This window comes from Platalea leucorodia (genome assembly GCF_965183815.1).
Source record: "Platalea leucorodia genome assembly, chromosome: 3".
NCBI classification, from domain to species: domain Eukaryota; kingdom Metazoa; phylum Chordata; class Aves; order Pelecaniformes; family Threskiornithidae; genus Platalea; species Platalea leucorodia.
Genome location: NC_138825.1, coordinates 48,327,943 through 48,354,987, shown reverse-complemented (window position 1 = coordinate 48,354,987; position 27,045 = coordinate 48,327,943). Strand labels below are relative to the sequence as shown.

General features: G+C 34.4%; 1 protein-coding gene across 1 annotated transcript in view; it reads right to left on the bottom strand.

Annotated features, from left to right (window-relative positions):
• WDR27 (WD repeat domain 27) overlaps positions 1-27,045 on the bottom strand; it is a gene marked incomplete at both ends in the record, with an annotated part of 133,694 nt that overhangs the window by 99,504 nt on the left and 7,145 nt on the right. Inside the window, 13 exons of the mRNA XM_082305594.1 lie at positions 3,559-3,692; positions 4,287-4,408; positions 10,278-10,367; positions 13,290-13,393; positions 14,615-14,683; positions 15,213-15,291; positions 16,864-16,940; positions 18,475-18,608; positions 19,568-19,635; positions 20,069-20,172; positions 24,049-24,181; positions 25,526-25,640; positions 26,546-26,616. Coding sequence (XP_082161720.1) covers positions 3,559-3,692; positions 4,287-4,408; positions 10,278-10,367; positions 13,290-13,393; positions 14,615-14,683; positions 15,213-15,291; positions 16,864-16,940; positions 18,475-18,608; positions 19,568-19,635; positions 20,069-20,172; positions 24,049-24,181; positions 25,526-25,640; positions 26,546-26,616 — 1,300 coding nt within the window. The remainder of the gene's footprint in view (positions 1-3,558; positions 3,693-4,286; positions 4,409-10,277; positions 10,368-13,289; positions 13,394-14,614; positions 14,684-15,212; positions 15,292-16,863; positions 16,941-18,474; positions 18,609-19,567; positions 19,636-20,068; positions 20,173-24,048; positions 24,182-25,525; positions 25,641-26,545; positions 26,617-27,045) is intronic.

Genomic DNA, 27,045 nt, shown 5'->3' with positions numbered 1-27,045 from the left:
AGGCCTCTGCAGCCCATTCACTTAAGAAGTTTAAAATGGCTTACAGTGGTTTGCATGAAAATAATTATCGTGTTAAACATTAACTTTCCAGAAGTACCTGAAAGGTACGCTCTCTTATGCATAATTAGCATGTTGAATTTTAACCCCACTTACCATGGCCTTTGCTTTATCCATCTATAATATGTGCTGGTATAGCTTCCCCATTTCATCAGAGTAGATATTTTATCATTACTTCCCTTACTGTGTGTATGATTACTACAACCAGTTGCTAAATATAATGGCTTTAAAAGGCACTGTTTCTGTTACTGGAACACAATTTTCTCCTTTTTAAACTTCTTTCAAATTGCTCATGCTGATCTTTAAAACAACGCATAAAACTGTAAAAATGAGATAACAACCCATAGATGTTTTGTTCTGCTCAAGTTCTTATGTGACTTAACAGTAACTAAGAATTAAAAGAAAAAAAAAACTGAGAAGCTAATAGTTACACTTCATATCACCATGCACAACTGCTGATGAGAGTAGAAATTCAATAGTTAGTAATTTTGGAGAAGGTAAAGAAATTTGTTTAGGTTGTGAATCATTTTGAGATTAATCATAGAAGCAGAAGTCAGGACATCTGCATTCTATTCCCAGAATTGCAATGAATCTCCTCCATGGCATTGGTAAATAAGGATATATTTAAATAAGCAGATAAAGAATATAACATTCATTTTATTATTTCCATTGCTCGGTTTTAGCTTTAAAACTAACCAATATTTAACCATTTAATTAAGTTGTTGTGATGCTTAGTTAATTAATACTTATAGGGACCTCTTTGAAAACTCTGCAGACAGAAACAGTGATATGATTTGTCATTGTACTGTCTTCACCTCTGAAATACAGTAGCATTCTATTGGTTAGCCAGACTGCATTGCCATACCCTTCTAATTAAGGGTATAAAGCATGCTTTGGGGATAGATCTAGCATTTTCTTGAATCAGTTCCATTCAAGCATTCTTCCAAATTTGACTCAGAAGGCAAAATGAAAGAGTTGTGAGAAACAAAAGGAATGATGCAGTATTCCACAAAAGAAAGAAATGCTGGGAAATGAAGTGGAGGGTATTCTCAAGAAAATGTCAAAGCAAATTAACCTTTAATACCTTTTTTATAGATATATATATATAACCAGGCCTCAGACAGGTTTGTGAATTCATTGTAACGTCTATGACTGTGTGGTTGGTCTTTTGGCATTACGCTAATATCCCAGAGAGTCTAATTGCATATTTTTGAATTAGTGTTAATGCATCATGAAATACTGACAGCATGGTAATAACAAAATTCTGCTATAAGCACAATCCTACATACATACTTTAGCAGCTTTAAACCAGGATATTATATGCTTCTGACAAAGCAACTGGAGCAACACAGAACACAGGTGAAGTTCCGTGCCCAAGTCCTTGCAAAACTGCTGGACTGTTTTCTACAATTACATCAGGTTCCATAGTACCTTTATTCCTTTAGTTTCTGAACTAACTAGCTTGAAGGTAGTTCAGACCAGTCTTCCACAACAGTAACTGCCATATGGATTTTCTTCAGGTTACTGGATACTTTCCTCTAGGAGGCATGGGTATTAGTTAAAAAAAAAAAAAAAAGAGATATCTAGAGCCAGCACATTATATACTACAATAAAAGTTCTTTATTAAAGCCTAAGGCCTCATGAATAGAAGGGAAAAATATTTTTAACTATATCTTAAAACTGAAAGTAATCAGAAGAGGGAAGGATCTAAAAGATCAGGATATTGTTTTCCGTCTTCTTTTTCTAAGTTCCTCCAGGATTGCCTGTATAATTTTTAAGAGTTAAGAATGGTATGAGAGAAGCAGTTGCATGCCTCAGTTTCCAAATATTACTTGTTTATGCTATGAATAGATTTTAAGCAAAACTGGGAACAGGAATCACTTTTCCTGCCTTCCAGGTTCCTCCTGTACTATTACACTTTGCTACAGGGTAAGCACTTCAGAACATGAGATCTCTGTAGAATCAGTTATGAGAAAAGAAAGTCAAGGGGGAAAAGAATCTTTTTAAAAGAACTTGTGTCTGTATTTCAGTATTTTCTTTTCATTTTATTCTATTAGTTTTACCCTCCTAATGTAATGTATATACTATGAAATCAAAGCAGGAAATTCGGTATTCCTTTGTCTATTTGCTATATTGCCATTGCAAATAGAGTAGATGACTAAAATAATATGAAGAGCCACAGCAACACCCTCCATTAAGGATTTTGACCAAAAATGGGAGGTAAAGAATCACAAGTGACAGTGGATTAACTGTAAAACCAAGCAGGTGACTGAAAACCGTAATTAATTAACCATTTTGAAGAATTTATAAACAGAACTTAGATCATAATCTATTAGCTACTTTTCCAAACAAGAAGGAATTTCTCTTCTTAAAAAAGTGTATTTTAAAAGAGTGATATAATTTGGCATTTTTTCTCCCCTTGTTTCCTGTATGACTGCTTAAATTTTCAGTGAAGTTCCATCTACCAGGTTCATGCCTCAATCCAGGAAAACACTCCTATTCAAAAACATATTTAAGCCTGTGCTTAGTATGTTTTTCTGTGCAGTGGCAAAATTACCAAGGAAATAGGCCAGTTTTTCCCATCTAAGGATGCAGCCTAATACCATGAACAGACAGGACACACCATTCACAATATCAACTAATAGACTTCAGTGTTGTAACCTTAATTCTGTTTGTCCTTCCACTCAAAATATAAAGTCAAAATATCAGACAAAGAAAAATATCTCTCCAAGGTTTCTTTAAATGCTGTTATGCCTAAACATATACATATATACATGCATATATATATGTATGTAATGTAATAAAGTCTTATACATGCAAATACTGCTGAAAATAAGCAAAAGCAAATGAAGAGCAGAGAAACTTAGTAAAAGGATACAAGGAGAGTTTTAGCTCCAATTATAAACCAAAATAACAGAAAAGGTATATCAGACATTTAATAAAAGAATTGATTCCCAGTGAGAAAGAAGGATGCCTAACAATGAAGAAACACAGGGATAAAATAGGATAGTAAGAAAAGTAATTAGTTACAATATAATATTTGGAAAGTCAGTGAAAATTGCAAAAGTGATTTACTTCCATTTGACAAAAAGGAAGAAAACAGTCACAGCATGGTGGAGTCTCTGAAAGAAAAAATATATAGAAAAATTCCCACAAGAGAAAGATTTGCAATAGCTTCTCAAATGTAACTTAAGACATTAATGCACACTAAGATGTAAACAGGCAGAAGGTAAAGCTCAGAAGGTCCCAAACGGTAACAGTAATAGTAAAAACCGTATTTGCACCAGATAAGGTATGCACTATAAAAAAATTTTTGACATTTCAATTTTTTTTCTATTGTGCCGGAACAAAGATATTTTTACTATTAGCTTTTACTATTTGTTCAATTTTTTATTCTGTAATATTCTTGCCCTTCACCCCATCCCACCTCACCACCCAAAAAATCCCAAATCAAACAGTGCACGTACTTTCACTGGTCTGTTAATGGGAAATTTTACTCACCTTTTGAGGTCATCCTTGGTTGTGTCTAGATGGAAACTTAATAGATGAAATTCAGCTCCACAACACAGCAATATAAATGCATCTATAAAATAAAACTGTGCAAAGCGTACAGTCTTATGGAACTTCTCTTTGCCCTGAAATGCAAAGTAAATTATTAAGAATGGATTCTAAGATACTGTATATTTTTTGTCTGAGATTCCTGGTGTTAAGGCATAGTCTCCCTGTTATCCTTACTGTATGCCAGGAGGTTAACCTACTATGTAGTGGCCCTTCCTATTTTTGACATCTCTTAATCTCAAAATAAAGTTTTAATTCTACTTAAATTAGTTGGCAGTAAAGTTAATAGTATCTGTAGTCAACTGAATCTAATACAATCTAGCTTCATACTCTAAACTTCCATTTGAACTGAGGAATAGACTATAAAGTCAAGCAGAGCTGAGCCAATGAAAATAGAATATACAGAGCAGACAATAAAACCAAAACTTCCAGACATGCCCACTAGTTTTGTCTACCAAGACTGGTTTTTTTCTTTTCATAAATTGTCATGATAAAAGCCTAATTTGAAGTCAATGGAGACACCCAGATCGTAGTAGCAGTTTGAATCACCACCACTCAGTAGCTCTGAAAATCAGGCTGTATGTTCCTTCTACAGAGCTGTTAAAATGGAAGGAGGTCGAAGTGCAAAACAGTGTCCTCTGTGAACCAAACTGACAGGAGTTTCTAATTACCAGAATTAGGGCAGGTTCATTATTGCAGACTGACCAGACCCTTAAAGTTCTGTCTTCTGATGCAGAAACTAACCACTTCTTGTCATGACTCCAGCCAACAGAGTTAACTGCACCATCATGACCTAATAAAAATAATAACAGAAATATCATAAAGCTCGTTTCTTGCATTTATACTTTCTCCAGAGTTAACTGTATTGTTTTAATATAATTTTACTCAATATTAAAATACATTTTAAATACAGGCTTCAAATGGTTGGATTGAAACTGGTAGCAGTAAACCAGTTATTGATTTTTTCTTACACCAAAAAACATGGGAAAATGTCTCTCATTAATAATGAAGATTCACAAAATTAAATAAGGTCAAAGAAAAACCAAGTTAAACTACCTGAAATCTCATATGCATTTGTATGACATTGCCTCCATTGCTATAAGGGAGTTTGTATGAAAATGTTATAACAAATATAAAAGACACATTGATCTTTTACAGATACTCACATTCTAAAAGAATAAAAACTAGTATCTAAATTTTGTTCAGCTTTCTGCAATTCAGATTTGACTCAACTAGAACTATAAAATAGTTTTAAACAAACTTGTAACAAACAAACTTCCTTCAAGTTAACAACAAAAACACATTCACAGATCTTTACTATCACAGTAATGTTAAAAAATTCTATCTCCACACCAAACTGAATTAGAAGCACAGAAGTGGTTATAATGTTGTTGTCATCAATAGTGAGTCTTGCTGCTAACAGTCATATTTCTGACCTTTTTCTTTAAAAAAAAGTCTCAGAGTGAAGTGCTGAATTGGATTATTCCAAACTGTGGCAAAAAACTCCACAGGAAATAGAAGTTTGACCATCAACTCCTAATGCTTCTAATCAAGCTTCTAAGGTCTGGCCTTCATGTGACAAAGCTGTCTTCTGATGCAGAGAGGTCCAAACATCAGTCTGAAAAAGACTACCCAAAGAGAGGGATATTCAGGGAATAATTTCATCTGACTTCATCCTTGTGTTGGTAACAGAGTGAAGAAAACAACCATCACTGACAACATGGCTACCAAATATTTCAAAGTGCACCTGGGGTGGTGAAGGTCCAGAGCCCTATGACTTGGTACTATACCCAAATGGCAAAATAGAATGGTTGTCATGCAAGACCACAGTGCTCTGCATCTGCTTGTTAGCCAGTATTTGGTGCATGGAGAGGCCCAAAACCTGGCATCTAGCCCACAGCGTTGATGATCGCGTGTTATTTTGCTCTAACTAATAAGCTGTCCTGAGTGTTTCATCCTAGATTGCTTCGTCTCTGCCCATCCCTAATAACAGAGGGTTGGAAGTCCAGCAAAATGGAAGTTACCACACTGGAGCTTGTAAAGACTGGTTTATTTTTGTCATGGGCCTGCAAGAAATGTACTGGTGTGGAAAGGTTCAGCCCAAAGAAAAGTCCTGAATCCCAGGGTGGTTACTCTAGCACTGGAGGCCTTCAAGATCTGAATCAGGCTTCATATGAACTTCATTTTTAATGCTTAACTTCAAGTGCTTAGAAACTGATCTTACAGAGCTGCAAAGGGCCATATATTCCAGAAGACAATGTAATTGATGTGATGATGTTTTAAAAAGAAGGAAGACAAGGCTACTGAGATCTAGAAGGATTTTATCACATAAAGCAGTAAAGGAACTCACCATAGCTATGGCAAATAAATACTTATTGTAGAAGTCTCAGTAACAGAATACCTGACTTTGACTTTGTCAAAGTTCAGTGTTTTAAAACACAAAATATAAGCAGTTAGTTACAAAAGAATCACCAATCTATTATCTACAGATAATGATAATTCTGACTCTAATTTTTGAAAGTTATTGGAAGAGCATTTTCAAGAAACATCCTTGAAATTCAATTTAAGAAAAGATATAGTATTACTTGAAAAGAGAATCTGACTATCATATTATAATGAAATTTTATGTTAAACATGATCTGGAAACCACTTAAGACCTTGGAAATAGTTGCAATACTTTATTTCATTCATTAGGCTTTTATTACTGAGCTAGCTGTTCGTGTAAAAACACAATGAACATGCCACTACCACAGCTTCTGCAGGACTGTCTCATTAGATTAAAAAAATACAACTGCCTGTTTAAAAATCGTAGATTAAAGTATTATAATCTCCAGTTAATAGCAAAAAGCTTCTACAAGAAACAGACTTTCCAGTTGGGTGTCACACAGTTAAAAACAAGATTAGAAACTTACAAAGAACTTCAAAAGCCAGAAACATCATCCAGAAGCTAAAATTATTAATTTGATCTAAAATTATATTGAAGCTGATCAAAAAGGTCAAAAAAGAAGAAAATATGTCAAACAAAATTAACAAACTCTGGCCCATAGTATTCTAATTTTTCCAGATGAACTCTGATGAATTTCACCTAGCCGTAAAACATTCAAAGTTCTTATGCTGCCCTCTTGTGCATATTTTCTCTTTAGTCAACTGAATTTTTATATAAAAAAAAAATTGATTGCTTTAAATTACAGGAAGGCTAATCTATTTATCTTAGCAATTAAGATCTTCTATGACAACATATATCTATAAAAAGGCTTATAAACAAGATATTTTAATTCCAGTTACGAAAGACCTGTAGAATTTTCACCAGAAAACTGCATAGGTACTGGATAAGTACATATGTAAGTACTGTACTTATTTTATTCTCAACACAAAGATTTATTTGGGGGCTTTGGTTTTGTAAAACCATTTGAAAACTTGATTTTTTGCGTTAAAGAAAAAAACAAAACAAAACCAAACAAAACAAAACCAACTTACCAGAATACAGAAAACAGTTTTCCAAAGTGGTAAGGAACATGAGAAACTTTAGGAAAATCAGAGGTTTGGAAAATTGGAAGAGCCATGCAAAGAGCTTAAGAATCTCTACACTCTAGGTCCCCCAGTCCCAAAGCCCAGTGAAGGAGATGCCAGCTGGCTTGCAAGAGGCCAGTAAGCTTCAAAACAGGCCTTACTCAGAGTTCCCCAATCCTGAAGCACATTGAGAAGGACAGCAGCTGGTTTCGAAAGACTTCTTCAAAAAGGCCATGCTGGCTGTAACTCCTTTAAAGCTGGCCAATATTACCTGCACTTCACTGTAGGACACAGACACCTGAAGAGCCAACACTGAACAGGAATGCAGAACTACTTAAAAGCTGTAACTGAGCACTTCAGGGAACAAAACTAAATAAATTAGGCTTATAGCAAAATTACTGTTGTTATACCACTCATCCCTGATGGTGCATTATAAAAAATATCAGCCATATTCAGATGTTAATGCTGCCTTGAAATTGAAATTTTTAACAGAATAGGTATCATTGCCATTTCTTGAAAAAGGAAAGTTTTACATTAGCATTGATTGCAGCTCTGAATAAGAGCAATGCATCATGGCTTTTAAAGAAAAGAAAATACATTTATTATGACACTTCAAAACTGTACAAAACTACATGAATGAAATAAGCACGTAACTGATGGTTTGTGGTTCCTACTCCCCTACAGTACAGTATCTGACAGTTTCACATTTATGTTGCTTTTGAAAAGAACAATATGCACAGGTTGCTTTCTTATGCTACCTAAAGAGCCTGAAGTAGAATGTGGTTTACGCTTCTTTTCAGACTGTACATCATAAAAAAAGACATAGAATAAAGAATGAAAGGTATCAATGAAATAAATTAGATGATAGTATTGCAAAACTTAAGAAAACTAATAGAACAAAGCCAATTTTTAGAAGAACAATTTAGTAATAAATCAATTTTTTTTTAAAGCAAGACAAAGAATTAGTACTTGACACCTTAACTACTGGCACCAGAAAAAGCTTCTCTGTAGTAACATGAAATTTGGTGCAGGTCACTTTACTCTTCTCATCACAGTAAATTAGCCTGCATTTGCAGGGTACTGCAGTATTTTAGGGAGCTCTGAATGTTGAAATATCTTACAAAATCATAATACTTAATTTTACTTCATAGAAAGACAAAGCCTTTCATTAATAATGTGTCAAAATCTAAATACTGTTTCCTTCATGATTTACAGAGTAACGTGACCTAAGGTTTTCTTTCAAATTTAGAAACCTCTAAATTCTAAGCTTTTTTTTTCTGCTTTCAAATGTGTCTACTTAGATGAATATTTTTTCTTATTAAAGTCTATATTTTCTATTATTGCCAATATCGAGTCATTCCTTAGATATTATTTAGTATGTAGCAAGTATTTGGAGGTATAGATGTAACAAAGTCAATGAAATTAGTATCTTCCTCTGAGATGAAACAAAGATAAAACCCACCTATTACCAGTCCAAAATCAATGAAGCCTAAATAAAAACAAACTCCAGTGAAAAAAACATCCAAAAAAGGTATTTCACAGAATTGAAAAGTCACTTTCTGCAGCACATAATCTCTCTATACATTCAAATAAAACCAGCCTGTCTAACTTCTTGATTGTGGTTCACAGTAAGAGAAGCTGGATCTGAGATGCAAAAGACAAACTGCAAAGAACAGCTACAGAACACATACTGTACAATGATAATTTATAGCCTCATGGAATAATTTTGCAACACTTATGTTCTATTTCATGTTCAGAGTAGCCCTGCTACCACAAAAAAAAGACTTTAAAGTTCTCAAAAATCATTTACATCTTAGCTGCTTCAGATTACTTAAGAAAGATGTGTTTAATAATCTGAAGAAACACTAAATTCTTTGGGCACAACTTTGTTAAACTGCTGTGTACCAAGTACTGCAACAGTACTGTATCATTATTTTTATAGACACTTGAACAACTAAGGGAAGGAAATACAGAATTTTGATCTCTTTTGGTTAATTGCATTTTTTTAGAAATCCTGATCTTCTAAAACAACTTTAAATATATTTCAGATATATGGAGTCCCTTTGGACAAAATTACTGCTTTTGTTCCATTACTACCTGAATAACAAAATTATGTCAATAAAACCACAAAACACTATTCCTGCCTGCAGTTTATATGACTTGCACTATGAATTTGCTCAAATTAGTCAGTGATACATGAAGAAAAACATATTTAAAAGCCTATGAACTTTCTATTGTGGAAAAAAAAGACCAAATTACCCTGCCCATAAGGCATATTTTCATCAATTTCCTCACACGAAGAGGAAGATATCAGTAATGTTACCTTCATTACTGGCCACAATGCCCCAGCTTCTTCCAGAAAATAAAATGAAAATTACTCAAAAAAACCCCCCACTTTTCAGAAATCAGTTATCAGAGTTTTTACTTAGAAATAATTTTCTAAAATAACTTAAAATAGTCTACTTTTATACTTCTTAAGGCCTGCTAGTAAATGACAGTCACCTTCCATTATTAACTTCCACAGTAAATCAGTCCTGCTATATGAATTTTAAGTCATAACATTTACTGTATTAAAACTTTAACAGATAGTCCTTGTAGAAATTAGATTTTGGTTTTTTTAAGGCTCATTTACAATGTTAAGTAATGTACATGTGTTTGCACATGCATACGCTTTTGCAGATATGGATTTCTCCGTAGGAGTAGTCCCTTTTTTTTTCAAAGAGTTGTTCTTTAGAAGTTTGGGGCTGCAAACCAAACACATTTTTTGCCAAGCCATTGCAGTCAATTTTTTGGCTAATAATCTATTACAATATATTACTGCAATATTCACATGCATTATCATTACAATATACTGGCTTAATTATTTCTATTTAATTATTGTAATAAACATACACAATGCAGATTGCAATATATATCATGATAAATTACTATTTACCTCCCAGAAAACTGAGAAATGGGAAAACCTGGTGGGCAATTTAATTCTAGAACAAAATTAACTAATCAGAGAAATAACTTCTACATCTTGAATCAGCAGTATCCCCTCTCCCCCATTCTTCTCAGGGTGACGGAAGTGGAATCTTTTAATTACTATGCCATATTATGTTAAACTCAATTATATACTATTTCTTTAATACTGCAATTCATAAATTTACCTGAAAAAACATTACATGTATCAGTGAGACTGGAATTGAATATCAGTACAGTCTTGTCAGCCAGGCCGCAAGCCAGCATCTCTCCATCCCCTATAAAGAAGAGTGTCTAATGATTCATATTTGAAAGCAACAAGGACCTAATATGCTGTTTCTTTTAATCATAAAAATCATACGTGTCACTACAACAAAACACACACCAGATATTCATTTCATATGTTTAACACATATTTTGTACAAACATCACAAACTCATGTTGCAGAATTTGGTAGGAATTTGTGCACAATTCATTTCTTGTCCTGACATATTCTCAAAACAGTTATTCATCACAAGGCAGAAACTCACTTTTCACAAAAAAGGTGCTACAAAATTTAAGTGCAGAAATGTTTAGAAGTCATTTAAATCTACTTCCTTACACTCATTTTTTTGTGTCTTCTTATTAAAGTTACATGACCTTTTCTTATGTATTAGAATAAAAAGCACATATTAATCATTCTGGATCACTTCTTAAAGATGATAAATTTCCGTCTTAAGGTAATCCTAAAAACTATCCAACTGCAGTCAGATTGTTCATTTATATTGGTAATCAGCAGGGGTACACAATGACAGGATAGACTCCCTTAATGTTGACCTAATGAAATTTGTGAAATTTAACGGTTCGCTCAAAAAATTTTCCTGAAAAAAAAATAAAATAATAAAGAGCAGATAAATGAACCAATGGGAGAAAATTAGGGAGGGTGGAACAAGTGAAGATAGCAGTGAAAGAAAGTAAGGAAATGAAGTGCAGCATTCAGATCAATGCTAGTAGGTCCACTGTGAAAAGTATTTTTAAAACAGGTACCACCTGAACACTCCCTTCATAAATATCCTGAGCACCTTTACAAAGGGAGAGGGAATATAAGTCATGCTTGACTTCACCAACATTACCCACTGTTATCCACTGTCCAAGTACTATCCCCATTGCAGGTTCAGAATACTATATTCCACAACACAATTTTTTCCCAAATTAATCATGGCAATATAAACAGATAAGAGGTCCATATTTCTAATCTCTGAGTTATCTACTAAAAGTGAATTTTAAATGGGACATACAATGGGGTAGACGTATATGTTAAGAGGCATTCCAGAATCTTTTTTTTCTGTTATCAGTTATTAAATGCAGCAGTATACTAAACTGGCAAAGAACTACTTTACAAAAATATTTTAAATTTTATCTGACAAGCAATATTTCAGCTGACTTTTTCTCCAAATACTACTAATTGCACATACTAAATAATGTTGTTAATATATCCATCACAAAAATAAGACAAGTAGTCCTGGACAAAATATTCCAAAAAATGCATGCCCCACAGACTCAAAGGTATCAAAGTCTTTGAGCTAAAGGGTGGTGCTCTTCTGCAGATTGCCCTTGCTCTTCCTAAAGTTTTGACAGTATGTATTTTCAGCATGATAGCTGATAGGTAAGTAAGGTAAGTGATATAAGGTAAGTCACACACACATAATTAACAATACATAAACCTTCTTGTGCATACAGGATGAGAGAAAATAATTTTGCATGGTATTTTGGAGGCTTGCTTAATGGAACATCATCTCAAATCCTGAAGAAAACTGTTTTCTAACAGAGCAAAAAGTCATAACTCATAACACCTCCAATACTCCAAAAGGATGTTTAATAAATCTAAGAAAGTTTGCATTAACTCATTAATGCAACTTTACAACCTCTTAAGTTTTACTTAAGTTTTCTATTTAATTTTCTTTCTAATATGTTTAAAGAAGCACATAAATATTAATTATTGTGATTCATACTTTACAAAGACCACTTGAAAGATTGTTCCAAGCTGCAATTCCAAGTTGCAAATTTGCAACAGAAAATATATTGTAAAGCTGGGAACCATCTGGTCAAGACAGACTACAATAGTAACAGAACACCTCTTTACAAGCTTACAATAGTGTGATTTCTTTACTCCAAGAAAAAAAGCCTCTGCAATTTTTGCTAAACCTTGTTTTGCTAAACTGTGGTTGTTTAAGCCTGTGTGTGCATTTGTGTGTGTGCGAGAGACAAAGACAGAAACAGAAAGATGTTTCTTCCTCAGAGTAAATAACAGAGGATTTATACTTAAAATGTATTATCGAAACTATAGTGATGCTCTTCTTTGCTAAAAAGGAACCTTTACTTTTAAGCTCACATAACATTCTAAGAAATAAGCTCTCTGCAACTACTTTCTTTCAGGAGCCATAAAAATAATTTCTTCCCATTCTCTAGGGAACACTTATGGCTGGAATATGTTTTAGAAAAGTTACTGATTGCATCTAATCACTTTTATTTGTTGAAGATGAAAGTTGCTCTTGTCCCCAAAATATTTATAAAGATATAAATTTTTAAATGCTTTGAAAATACTGTGGTTTGCAGAGTGTACATTGACATAATTGTATACTTGGTAATACATTTGATTGCTAATCTAAGAAGTGGTTTCTGTATAATAATATTTATATGTATTGAAATGACCAAATGTATTACAAGACTCACTTCTCCCAAGCAGTTAAGAAAAATACCTTTCTTTGGATTATATGCAAGAATTCTTTCTTTATATTTTAATACAGAAAAACTGAATAATTTTACATAAGAAACAGGAGTATTCTTATTCTTTTGAAACAGAACTTCAGCTTTTAATACACCCTAATGACACTAAGTAAATGTCTCAGAAAATAAATTCCTTAGTGAAAGAACTTGTTAGACTGCTCATTTTCAACTTGTAGTGGGAAATTCATAGAATCACTACAAAAGGAAACAAGATGTAAAAATCAGAAAAGAATTAGAATCCCTCTGCATATGTGTTAGCAGCTTGCATGGCTTTACAAGTTAAAATATTATGATCTAACAGTACATGGTATTGCCAGAAAGTTTTCTGGGAATTTATCTAGCAAATCCATGGCCTTAATAAACCATGGCACACAAATTTTGGTTTTCTTTCTTCACACTGGCACAACTGTACCTTTTATAAAGCCTGTACGTACCGGAATACTGAATGCAACATATTGGAGTTGGTTTACAAGTAACAAATATCTCTTTCTCACATTTGATTGGAGGAGAACTTTCCAATGGATATTCTTTATTTTTACTTCAAAGAAGGAAAAAAGAGAAAGAGAGGAAAAAGATTAAGATATCTAAACCCACTACATTTTCATTTCAGTTATGAAATAAATGTCCTTTGGGAGCTATTCTAAACTTCGTTATATAAATATTTCCTGGAAAACTTATGTTAAATCCAAGATAAGAGGCAGAATGAATTTTAAATTTTCATACTTAAATTACTCCCATCACCAACTGTTATGAACTCATGAGATCAAGAATTAACATGGACTTGTACATAAAATCAAACTTCTTAAGTTGCGTATCTATCTAATAGAAGTGTTTAGAAAATGCAAACTCTGCCTAGTTGTGAAAATAAAAAAATCTCCATATGTAAAAATAAGAATTACATTGATCATCTATTTAACAAGATACTAAAAAAAACCCACACAAAACTTGAAGTGCTAAGTAGCTTAACCTATCATAAAATAACACAAACCAATCTTGAAATTATCTGAGGTGCTTATCTAAAGGCTTGCCTATGTGTGCAAGGATTACAAGTCTCAGTCTTGAGCTATTAAGTGTTTAAGAAACAGTTTTTTAAAAAGAGAAAAATGATGGCATTAATCATTGTTTACTTTTATGTTTATACTACATAGAACAAAGACTTTATATAATACTAAAGAGAAAAAAATGTGTGTAATATCCCCACGTAACATACCACACCAATTAACATGAAAGTGTCAGCTCTAAAAAAAACATTCGTTCTTTGTGCTCACAGTGATGATGAATGCACTGGTCAAATTGTACCATTATGCATACTCTGTTTAAATCCATTACAGTAAGCTTTCTTTAGCGTAAGATAACATGATTTTAGGGGTGAATGAGGCATATGATCTGAAATCACTAAGTGTCACTGTGCCACATTCAGTTATTTTTCTGACTAGAATTGCAGTTTAAGAGCATGTTGCGACTATGCCTCCAAACATATTTAGCACCTGTTCTCCTTTCTAGCAACCAAAATCTAAGAAAATAGATGTGTATATTTTCTTTTATATGTAAGACTTACTCAAATTTAATTGATAGTCTGATAGTCTGAATCACTTGGTGCAGTCATTATATAGCAAATTTACAAATGCTTTCATTCCCGTGATACTGCTAACTAAAAAGGTCCAATGAGAGAAGCAGCTACAAACCATATTTCCAATAGCCCTGTATTTATCCTCATTTTAATTTGTTCCTCCTCTAATGGAGTTGCTAGATTACCTACCGTTTACAACTGGTCTTCCCCTTTGACATTTCTTTTTTCTTCAGATTATTTGGAGAAAACATGGTCATTCTACAAGAAAGAACACAGACTATCCTATATGAAACATTAAATGTTGCATGAGAGGACTAGTTTATTTCAAACAAAAACCAGTCCTACTTCCTTCTTATTACTTATGTCTACTAGAAACATCAGAAGGTAAGATAATGTATGCATTCATGACAAGATAACTTTCTAATGATCTGATGCTTGAGTTGCACCTCAGTTTTGCTTTCTGTGAGTTATTTGTTGCATAATGTATTCTGAAGGTCAAAATCCATTCATATAAAGTTCTCAGACATTTCTTTCTGCAAGCTGAAGAAACAAGAAGAGTTTAATGATATGAAAGAGACAGGATACCTAATACAGATTTTGAAAGGAAGTTGAACACTAACCAGAAGCTGTGAAAATTTTGGTTTACAACATATTTTTAAAGTTATTTTGTTTGATAACATCATATTTGTTTTTCACAGGTGATTAATTTCACAGTCATGAGACTACATGACTCCATTATGTGACAAAATATCACACACCAATAAAACAGACAAATATATCTACTCACTGTGGTGCTGCTGTATAACCTGATGACTTAATTTTATTATGGAAAACCAATGGCTGGTCTTTCACTGTGCTTTTCACTCCTATAGTAAAATAAATTAATTTTCATTAAAATGTTTTTTACAGTTAGGGTAGATACTTCGTAAAGCTAACACAGTAGAAATATTTGATGTCTCCTTATGTTACAAAACACAGTTATGACCAATCACTCTAAAATAATGTTTACTGAGAAAAGGAAAGAAATATGAACTGTTATGCTGCATAACAACCCTCTTCCAATAATATCAATAAGTAGGAACTTCTTTAAACTTTGAATTAGCAAGGATATTGTTCTGATGAACTTTTTTTATCATTCATTCACAAATGTGTTTTGTAGTTGTCTATTTTATGCTTAGACTTTATATGCACTATCTATAATATAGTCACACCTTATATTTGGAATAAGGAATGTATCTAAAGATCATTAACAAACTGGCTAGTGGGTACACATAAATGTTTGGGTTTTCATGGGGCTTAAGGCATTAACAATTCCTGCATTCACACTACTAAGAAGCCTGAAGGGCAGCCTACGGCCCAAAACTAAATATGAGCATTTCAAACAGCAGAAATAACCTAATTAAATAAATGGTGTAAAGGGGGAAATCTTGTTGCTATTCCCAGCAAAAAACTTCAGGTGCATTGGGAGTGAACTCATGGGCACATTTACCTATGCTGAGGATAGAAGCTCCTTCAACTCCCACCAGCTATCCTTTCTCTTTATATAGCAATGAGGCAGAAAAGGGTCCCTTCTGGGAAGCTCCCAGTACCACTTGCCATAAGACACTATAGGATTTCCTTACAGCACCTAATCTGAGCGTGAGGTGTCAACAAGTGTAGTACAGGCATCAGTGTTGGGTGTCCCAAGCAGCCTGGAATTCTAGATAAAGCACTGTAGATGCATTCTCAGAATATCATGCAACACTAAAGATACAACCTTTGACATTCTAACAGCTCCAACAAGGACAATCAATATAGTAAAAATAGATTATTTCTACATGTCTACAGCTACCAGTATTTTTATATCTATCCTAAAGAAAAGGTGATGATGAAAAAATTATTTTGTAGGTATTTTTTGGACTTTGCTTTATTGTTGCTAAGCAAAGAAGCTACAAGTGCTTCAACAATAACTGGAAGACAGACCTTTTTTTTTTTTTTTAAAAACAGTAGGACATTGAAAAAAAAATTAACTACCTAAACTTGCAGGTATTGACAAAAGACTATTCAGGACAATAAAATTAACCAAAACAGGTAACAAAAGTTAAGAAAGAAATTACAAATTATACAGAAAAATATATTGCATGCTATGGAAAAAGAATGACTTATGAAAAATGTAAACATTCTACACTCTTTAACTCTTTTAAAACCCACAAAAAGTTCTCAGAGGATTGTTTTTAAAACAAGAAAAATACCATCATTTTCACTACAAATATATATGTAGGATATGAAATACTACTAGAAGCATAAAATTTTTCTTACTAAAATAAAAATATCATGCAATATATATTTAAAACAGAAATCAATATATTGATTGTATTAGGTAGCGACCAGTTGTGAGTCAGTTACTGTTACTAAAAATATAACTTTATTAATTCATTTCAAGGTGGGTCTATACTTACCAAGTGTTTTATTGGAAGGTTCTTTCATGTTTTTCTTTAAAACTTTACACAATGGAGAATTTGTCAATAAAGAATACCTAAGTTTTAAAACCAAGCACGAAAATCGATCAATACAATGGACAAAAGCATCAGATTAGGAAAAGATGTCAAAACTTCTCTGTGGCTATTTGTCTACATGTGTGTATCTATATGTGTGATACCAGTGAGATTTTCATAAATACAAACCAGGCATGGTGGATTAGTTATCAGCTCAGATATCCAGCAGCACAGACAAGCCCTGGCCCTGACTACATTCACAGACCATTGCATTTATATGATAAATCCCATTTCTGTGAATATTAACTGATGATGTTATTATAAGTACTGAAATCTGCGCTTCACTTCCCCTTTATTATACTATGTATAGTATAAGTATATAAGTATATATATATATTACATATATATTATAAGTGTATATATATAAGTATATTATAAGCATTGAAACCTACACTTCACTTCCCCTTTATTATATTGTATATAGTATATTCTAGGGTTTTTTATTGTCTTCAAGATGTCAGTGTTTTCCTGGAAATCATTTACAGGCACATGAAGGACAAGAAAGTAGTAGTCAGCATGGATTCACCAAGGGGAACTCATGCTTGATCTATTTGATAAACTTCTATGATAAAATGACTGGCGTGGTAGATGAGGGGAGAGGACTGGACATTGTCTCCTGTGACTTCAGTACAGCTTTTGACATTGTCTCCCATAAGATCCTCATAGAGAAGCTGATGAAGTACGGGCTGAATGAACACACAATGAGGTGGACTGAAAACCAGCTGAACAGCCAGGCCCAGAAAGTGGTGATCAGTGGCCCAAAGTCTAGTTGGAGGACAGTAACTAGAGGAGTACCCCAGGCATCAATATTGGGTCCAACTCCATTCGACATCTGCATTAATAACCTGGATGAAGGAGCAGAGTGTACCCTCACCACGTTTGCTGATGACACAAAACTGAGAGGAGTGTCTGATACACCAGAAGGTTGTGCTGCCATCCAGACATCCACAAGCTGGAGAAATGGGCTGACAGCAACCTCATGAAGTTCAACAAGGGGAAGTGCAAAGTCCTGCACCTGGGGAGGAACAACCGTAGGCACCAGTATATGGCTGTAAGGAAGACAAAGCCAGGCTCTGTGCCTGGTTCCCGGTGAAATGACAAGAGGCAATGGGCAAAAATTGAAATACAGGAGGTTCCATCTGAACACCAGGAAACACTTTTTTACTGTGAGGGTGACTGAACACTGGCAAAGGTTGCCCAGAGAGGTTGTGGTGTCTCCCTCCTTGGAGATATTCAAAAGCCATTTGCACATGATGCTGGGCAACTGGCTGTCGGTGGTCCTGCTTGAGCAGGGCAGTTGGACAAGATGACCTGCAGAGGTGCCTTACAACCTCAATCATTCTGTGATTTTGCGATTTTTCTCACTCAGTACAACTAAAGCATGACAGGAAAACAAAAAAAATAAAACCATGGCAACAAATATCACTGTACAAAACCATCTGATGCACTTTGGTGTCAGGAAAACAAATGCATAATCCAACTCAGAGGAAAAAAACATATAAAGTTATTCTGTACCTGGCAATAACCGATAGACTGTCCTCGTTTCGACATAGGAGAAAATCACGCTGCTGAGTTCTCACCAATGCAGCGAGGTTAACTTCCAACACAGCAATCATATCTTCAAACATTGAGGTGATCAAGCATAAAACCTGCAGCAATTATACCATAAAATAACACTCCATTTACTTCATAATTTAAGTTCCAACACTGAAGCATTTATAATGGAAAATTAAATAATTTTGTGTCATTTATGAAAATTAGTTGAAAATATCCCTGGGTTTAGTCTTGCAGAGCATTAAATAGTAAAAAGTCGTTAATGCTGTCCTTCAAAAATGTGATTATGTTGCTTAAATATGTGTCTTAACAGACTTGCATACCTAACAGTCACAGAAATTCCAATACCTTTTACAACAGAGATATTTCTGCAGTAAGAGTTGTGAGAAAAGAAGCACACATGGAAGAAAGATTGGTTTCAGAGACATGCTGAGAACATGCTAAGAACTGATTTTAAAACAAAATTTTGTTTATCTTTAAAATAAAACACTGCTATAGTAAATATGTAGAAAGGCCTAGACTCATCACAGTTCTGTAGGAAAAATGTATCATCAAAGATGAAGTATACAAACAAGAATGCTTTTTTGTTTCCTTAAAAGCACTTTTAGTGACTTTCCACAGAAATTTTCTCAAAACTCAAATAGTTTTCACAGATTTATTACAAAGATTCAGAAGCAGTTCATCCTAACATTTCCTTGAGAAACAAGGTGTAACAATACTTATATCTTTTTTCCCCTAAAAGATTGCCTCTGCTCCCCTAATGGTCATTCTTGACGTTCAAGGTACACACCGAACACTATAAAAAACAATTCACCTTTTTCTTATTAATCACTTTGGACAGTATACAAACTGTGAGAGCTTTAAAACCACCCAGCTGTTTCAACTGGTAGATTCCATAAAGAAGTATCAACCCTCTCCAGAGAAACTACTGTGTAATTCACATCAAGCAAAACAAATGTGTACATTAATCTGTAAATAAAATGCAAAATTAATACTTATTGAAAATAACTTGAAATGTAAACATTCATTAAATCAATGTTTACTTTATACCCACCTTTCCATTAACTGCCTTCCTTGTTAATGCACACGATCCGGCAAAGCAAATACTGAGGTCACTGTAATCTTTACCAAAAAGAACATAGTGCTATAAAATTGTATTTGCATTTCAAAAGAAAAAACTATCACTAAGACAGTGGACAAAAAATTCCTCATACTAATTTGACATCACCATAATCCACTGTCTTCAGTGTATATCCTTCTAGCTTACCCTCACATTGGAGCAGAATAACATTCCTTGTATTTAACACTCATAAACTGCAAAATCAGATAAAAATTCATTGCTAGCCACTACAGAAATCTAGTGTTGACACATCTCCTGAGTCAAGTCATCAATGCCGGAAAAACATACAGAAATGAATGAGAAAAAACATTTAAAAAAACCTACTTAGTTTCTACTGTAGTCCATTATTTCACTAACTAATTCTTATACTAGTTATATCAGATAACAAAAGAAAGCAATCACATTATGGCGTAGTCAGATATTTTATAATCATACCTTTGTAAGATAAAAAAGCTTCTAATTCAAAGTTTGCCAAATTAATTATTAACAAGCCAGTAGAGCTTCCTATCCAAAAATAGTTAGTATTCAGGGCAGAAGATCTATTAAAAAAAGAATAAAAAATTATCTGAGTATAATAAACAAGCTTTTCTTACTACCATACCAGACACAGAAATTGTTTTCTTTAATACTTGTTACCCAATCCCAGTACAACAATAATAATAAATGACACAAAAAAAAAGATTTTAAATTTACAGCATTTTTTAAAATCTGTAGCTCAAAGTAAAAAGTTTCAATCAAAATTGGTGAAGTTCTGAAAACTAAGAGCAGAACACAATCCTTGATTTTATGCAAGTGCTCATGGCAAGTCTAAAACACCATAGGAAATACTCTTCTTCAGAAATTACTGTGGTTTGTAACAGTTGGGAGATGCTGTCAAAGCACTGTATCCACAAAGAGTAAATTGAAATAAAGAGCAAATCTACATATATTCTTACTTTTACCACCCGTAAAATGAACGCACAAAAAGTAGTGAAATTTTAAGGTGTGTTTATACATAGTTAAAGTACAAGAGAAAAACCAGCACAAACTAAGGGGAAAACAAAACAGACAAACCCAGAATGTCTATCTCAGTCTGTGCTTAGTGGCAGTAGTATTGCAGTTAAGTAATGAAATCCAGCCTTCGCAAACACCTCAGACCAGACCAACTGGTTACAATTTCAGTCATCACCCTCAGAGAAGAAAAATGTTATCAAGTATAAGATGACTATATCAAAATAATGGTTGCCATTCTCAAAAACTAAAAATGTTTTGATGCCAGAGTAAATAAAAATTGCCATCAATATTTTAATAAATTTTCCAAATAAGAGTGAGTAGACTTATCAGTTTGATTTGTAAAGTTAGACCACAAGAGTTGAAGTAAGGGTATGGAAAAATACAAAGCTGAAACTTGGCATAAAAAGAGTCACCACAGTGGTTTAATACTTTTTTAATTTAAAAAACAAACAAACAAACAAACAAACAAACAAACAAAAAAACAGAAACAATCAAATACTTTAAAAGCAGACTGGGAAAGACAGTTTCAGTTCTGATTTGTGATACTTTTATGTGCTCTGTATAGTTTTATTTGTGGTTTGCACTACTTTCGTGTAGAGCAGTAACAGATTGATTTAATTTCTGAATTCTTTGAATTATTTTTAAAGAAGTGGCACTATCAAGTTGTTATGAACAATGATATCAAGGGATATAAACAGGATCTCACACCCACTTTACAATAATAAAATGCCATCCACTGTGATGAAATTACTCAACTTCAAAAAGCTTAGGGAAGTATGAGACCCATAATTTTTTGCACATCAGTTTTGAAAAATATTTCATTGTTGCATTTCATTGCAGGCAGGAAAAGTGGTAAATCAGGGATTGGTCAGTTGTTCAGACAAATCTGAACCACCTGATAAAACCAGCACATGGTAGTTTAAAAATGAAACAGAAAAATACTTATAAATACAAAACTCTAAAAACAAAAGATAATGGAACTGGATTAATAGTAAGAATTTAATGTTCATGGTCGTTTATAAGCAGCACAAAACCTCCAACTGTGATGTGATATCTGAAAGGGTAAATAGTCCTTAGATGTACAATGCCAGGCAGTATCAGGTGGGTATTGGGAAGTGATGTTATCTCAATTCAGAAAATTATTTCCATTAACCTGTTACTGTGGATCCATTTCAAGCAACCATGTCCAAAATGAACATTGAAAAAGAATTGAGATTGAATTTCAGTAAAAGTTCAAAAGAAAATGTTAAAAATGTTACAGAAAACATGCCTTATACAAGGTGCAAACTATTTTATCCAGAAGTGTAGAGATAACTTGTTCATAAGCTATAATTTGCTATGCAAGGAGGGAACTCGATAGTAGCTGGCTCTAGACTATCAGAATAAAAAACATACTAAGAGCCAATAACTACATGAAAAGAGGGTAATTCAGATCAGAAGTAAAATGGAATGAGTCAGTTGCTGGAACAACTTAACTAGGGACATGGTGGATTCTTTATCACTGGAAAAGTAGCCATCTTTAAAGATGTGCTGTAGTTCAAACCAAACCTATAGTTTTGATGAAGACAAAGTTCTGATGATTTGAGTGTGGTATTACAGAGGAATCTGGACAGGCTGGATCAATGGCTGAGGGCAACTGTATGAGGTTCAACAACGCTAACTGCTGGGTCCTGCACTTGGCTCACAACAGCCCCATGCAATGCTACAGGCTTGGGGAAGAGTGGCTGGAGAGCTGCCCTGCGGAAAAGGACCTGGGGGTGTTGGTCAACTGCTGCCTGAACATGAGCCAGCAGTGTGTCCAGGTGGCCAAGAAGGCCAATGGCATCCTGGCTTGTATCAGGAATAGTGTGGCCAGCAGGACCAGGGAGGTGACAGTGCCCCTGTACTCGGCACTGGTTAGGCCACACCTCGAGTTCTGTGTTCAGTTTTGGGCCCCTCACTACAAGAAGGACATCGAGGTGCTGGAGCGTGTCCAGAGAAGGGCAACGAAGTTGGCGAAGGGTCTAGAGCACAAGTCTTATGAGGAGTGGCTGAGGGAGCTGGGGTTGTTTAGCCTGGAGAAGAGGAGGCTGAGGGGAGACCTTATTGCTCTCTACAACTACCTGAAAGGAGGTTGTAGCCAGGTGGGGGTTGGTCTCTTCTCTCAGGTAGCAAGCAACAGGACGAGAAGAAATGGCCTCAAGTTGTGCCAGGGGAGATTTAGATTGGATATTAGGAAAAATTTCTTCATGGAGAGAGTGCTTAGGCATTGGAACAGACTGCCCAGGGAAGTCGTGCAATATCCGTCCCTGGAAGTGTTAAAAAAATGTGTGGATGTGGTGCTTAGGGACATGGTTTAGAGGTGGACATGGCAGTCAGATTAACAGTTGGACTCAATGATCTCAGAGGTCTTTTCCAACCTTAATGATTCTATGATTCTATGATTCTATGATCTTCTGGCCTTAGCATTCTGTCATTCCATTAAAGTATGTCTGAGATGTACATCTTAAAAATCACCACTTCCTTCCTCTCAATGGTAGTCCTTCTGAAAATGTAGGCACCATGAAAATAACTGTTTGTTAATAATTACTTCAATTTGACATAAAGACAAACAAAATGATCCAAGACTGCTGGATATTTTTCTTCTCTGTTTATAAAAAATTGTTTATATACCTAACCAGAGGATTAATCAGTTATACCCGTACAACCCACCATAGGGCAAAGGGTGGAACAAGTGTTTCCTAAAACATGATGTGGCTGAGAAATTTATCCAAATGACAATTATAAATAACAACAAACCCAAGTTGTTCTATAAGACGGTTCTTGCGGCAGTATCCTGAACAGGTTCCCAGATGCCTGATAATATGGTTAAACTTCTCTTCAGGAAGGAATTGCAATATAAGGATTAATTTAGGTATCTCTCCTCTGCCTGGCCGACCAATTCCATGGGAAGGAGTAAAAACATCATGCTTTGAAATGTCTGTCTCTCTGACAGAAGCTGGGCTAGAACTGGTTATGTAGTTCAAAATTTATTTAAATTTGGAAGGCAAGCTGACACAGGCACAGAGTGACTTCATCAGACTTATTTCCTTAGGAAAGCAAACTAAAAATAAATTTGGCTTTTTAATTGTAACTGGCTTCTTAATTTTTTTTAACTGATCTTCCCTGATCAACTGGTATCAATAAATGCTAAAATGGATATTCCCAATGCCATTTTTATAAAATTATTTTTCAGACTAGAAATCAGTTTTAACTTTGTGTCAGTTTGTGTATGCTGCCTAAGAGTAGTCCACCAAAACTTGCAGATCACTGAATACTTTCTCTGATTTTCCTGTTGCATTTTTAAGAAAATAGTAAGTTCCAGTGAAAATAATCCAAGAACCAATAGGAACTCCTACGAATAGATTCCAGCCAAACACATGGTGGTATTTTAAAGGACTTACATGTTTTCTTCATTATGGAAACATACTAAAAAGTCACAGTGTTCAATTAAGAGGACAGGCAATGATGTTTCCACTGATCCTTCTGGTCTCATGTTGTTTGTTTTGCAAATCTTGGAAGTATTTTGCCCTTCACCTAAGACAGACGATCAACAATACCAGCTAAGAGAAACAGACAGGATTTAAGTCAGAATTAAAAGTAGTACTGTAGCATGAACTAAGACCACATTCAAGAAGTTTCTCTTTCAAAAGATGGATATATCATAAGAGCCAGCCCTCTTGAAATACCTTTCCTCATTATTATGCTATTTTTAGTACCGTCTTCTTTCAAATACCTAGAGATAAAATCCAAAGAGCCTACTCTAAGAACTGAAAAGGATTTGGCAGAATTTAGGTGCATTCATCTCAAAAAGTGACTCTGAAAGCCATATTCCAACAACCCTTAAATATGCTGGGTACCTTTCCACTTAGCCTGAAAATTCCCTTGACACTAAAGTTACAACATAATCCAAAACCAAAATGGAAAGCCACTTCAGTTTCATCTTCCCAAGGAGTTTCCAATCCATTACGCATGCGCAGTTCACACCTAGGAACTACTAGGACCGAATTTAGCATTAGGCACAGACACTGCATCACTCTCTTTCAAACATCTAAAGATCAAAGTGACATCCATATATTTTAAATAACAGGAAATGTAGCAGTCTTTCTCATTAGGTTAGGACCTTAGGATTACTGAAGCTGGACCACTGGGCAGCTAAGAATACAACAGTCACTGAAGACAGAAAAAGAGCAAGCAAGGGAAAACAGATCTCTTTCCCTAAAGAAAGCTCCCTCTTGCTTGCCTTTAGGAGGACATCAACTCACTTCAGCTAGTGTGCAGGTACTCTGAATGCCTCATTTAGGAACATGGAATCACCTTGCTGAGGTTATCAGTGCAGTCTTTAAAGACTTATTAGTACTCTGTGTTATATCACTAGAAATACCACAGCCAGAGAAATATCATATCATGGAGGCACTGGTATGGATAATAAAAAAAAAAAAAAGAAAAAGAAAAAGAAAAAAAAAGGAAAAAAAAAAAGAGATTCCTAGAAGCTTCAAACGTAACTGAGAAAAAGTACTCCACTTAGACAATGGATGAATTTTTAGGCACTGTTTCTGTTCTCACTGAAGCCTTGGGCAATGAATTCAATAAAAAACAAATACTTAATAGTTCACGTCATGCAATGTTTTATAAGCAGATACATTGGCCAAGAGTTTATTACAGACATACATGCATAATTCTGTCCAGATATGTCAAATAATTCTTTCCAGATATGCCAATACCCAACTTCATATCACCTTCAGTAAGAATTCCATGCCACAGTCTGAGACTTATAACTCTATCACTTATAAGAAATTCTCATGGAATAGAAAGCACATACTCAGTAGCCAATAACAACCAGAATATAACATAAACAGCATTCTAGAAGCACTGTGCTACCTATTTCTTGTCCAGATTTCCACACTTTATTATAGAATTTCTCCTGCTTTTTCTTTAAGTTGATATGTGCCACACAACGGTAATTATGATCACTGATTAAACTGAAGATCCAAAGCTGCAAGAAAAAAAAAAAAAAAAAAGCAATTGCAATAACCTTTTGACACTAAACATAAAGCTTACATGACTACAAACTAAAGGTCCAGTATTTAAAGCTGTTGATGTAACTAATGAATTTTTGTATCTGGAATCTCGCCATGGACTAGAAATTCAATTATATGCATTTCTAAGATTATCAAAGGATATACTCAATATTAGCAAAAGCAGCCATTATCAATTTGAACTGCACATCTAATTAATTCCCATATATTTATGTCTTTGAAAAAAACTCCTCATAGACTATTTCCCACAATTAAAAATCAAAGGTAACCTGCATGTAATTGCTCACTGAGTCATGTACATGAATTTCATTTATACCTTTCTCTTTTTAGGCACCACTACAGTTAAATCTTTAATTTTCTTCACAATTCATCGAACAGTAACACTGAAGGAAAACAGCTGGAAAATCTCATGTAAATATATTCTTAACATTAAATTAAAGAGGAGGTGAAATGCATATTCACACTTATCACATTTTGATTAGAATTCCAACATGCTGAAATCATAGTCTCTTCCATTTATTGTCATGTGTTTCATTCCTTGGCCAAAATAGGAGAATCCTATTTTTCACCTTTTTTCTTTTAAATCAGATATATTTATAGCCTCTCAGTGTTCTCCTCTTACATAATCACTGATTGTGCTCTTAAAAACTTTTATGATTTTCAGGAAAAAGTTTCCATTTTGTAATAGATGTCTTATATACCATACATGGTTTATGCTCAAAGCATTGAATTATGCTTACTAACATAACTGCTGCAACAGTTCAAAACATGTATGCAGATTGTGAAGCTTTTTTGTAGACAGATACATTACCAACAGTTGATTATTTTGACATAGAGACTAAGTTTAATGGGTAATTCTTACCTGTCCCTCAGCACATCCAGTGATAATCTGTTTATTTTCTTCATCAATGAGCAGACTTAGCAAAGGAAATGCTGCTTCAAAAAAGATAAAATTATTTCCAGAGTAGACACAAATCAGGTATTTAATTAAAATACACGATTCAAAATTGAATCCTCCTATTCATAAAGAAGGGGGAAAAAAACCTTAGAGCAATTCTTAGGGTTGCACAATGCTTTGTGTGGCTTAGCATTTGTGTTACTAAGGGCTTTCCATTTGCAGGTCTATGGCCTGCCTTTCACCCAAGCAGTGGCTTTCTGCAGCCTGTCACCCACACTGCTGTGGCATGGTTTTCAGAGCCCCTGTGGCAGTAGTTTTCCCTTGTTCCCATGCTGTTATTCGCATGGCCTTGCACCTGCAAACCCTGATATTGCAGTTAAGGCAGGTTTTCAAGGGAAGCAATTGCCACAGGCAACCAGGGGGGAATCACCCCTTCTTCCTCTCCTTTCCTACCGTGTGGTTTT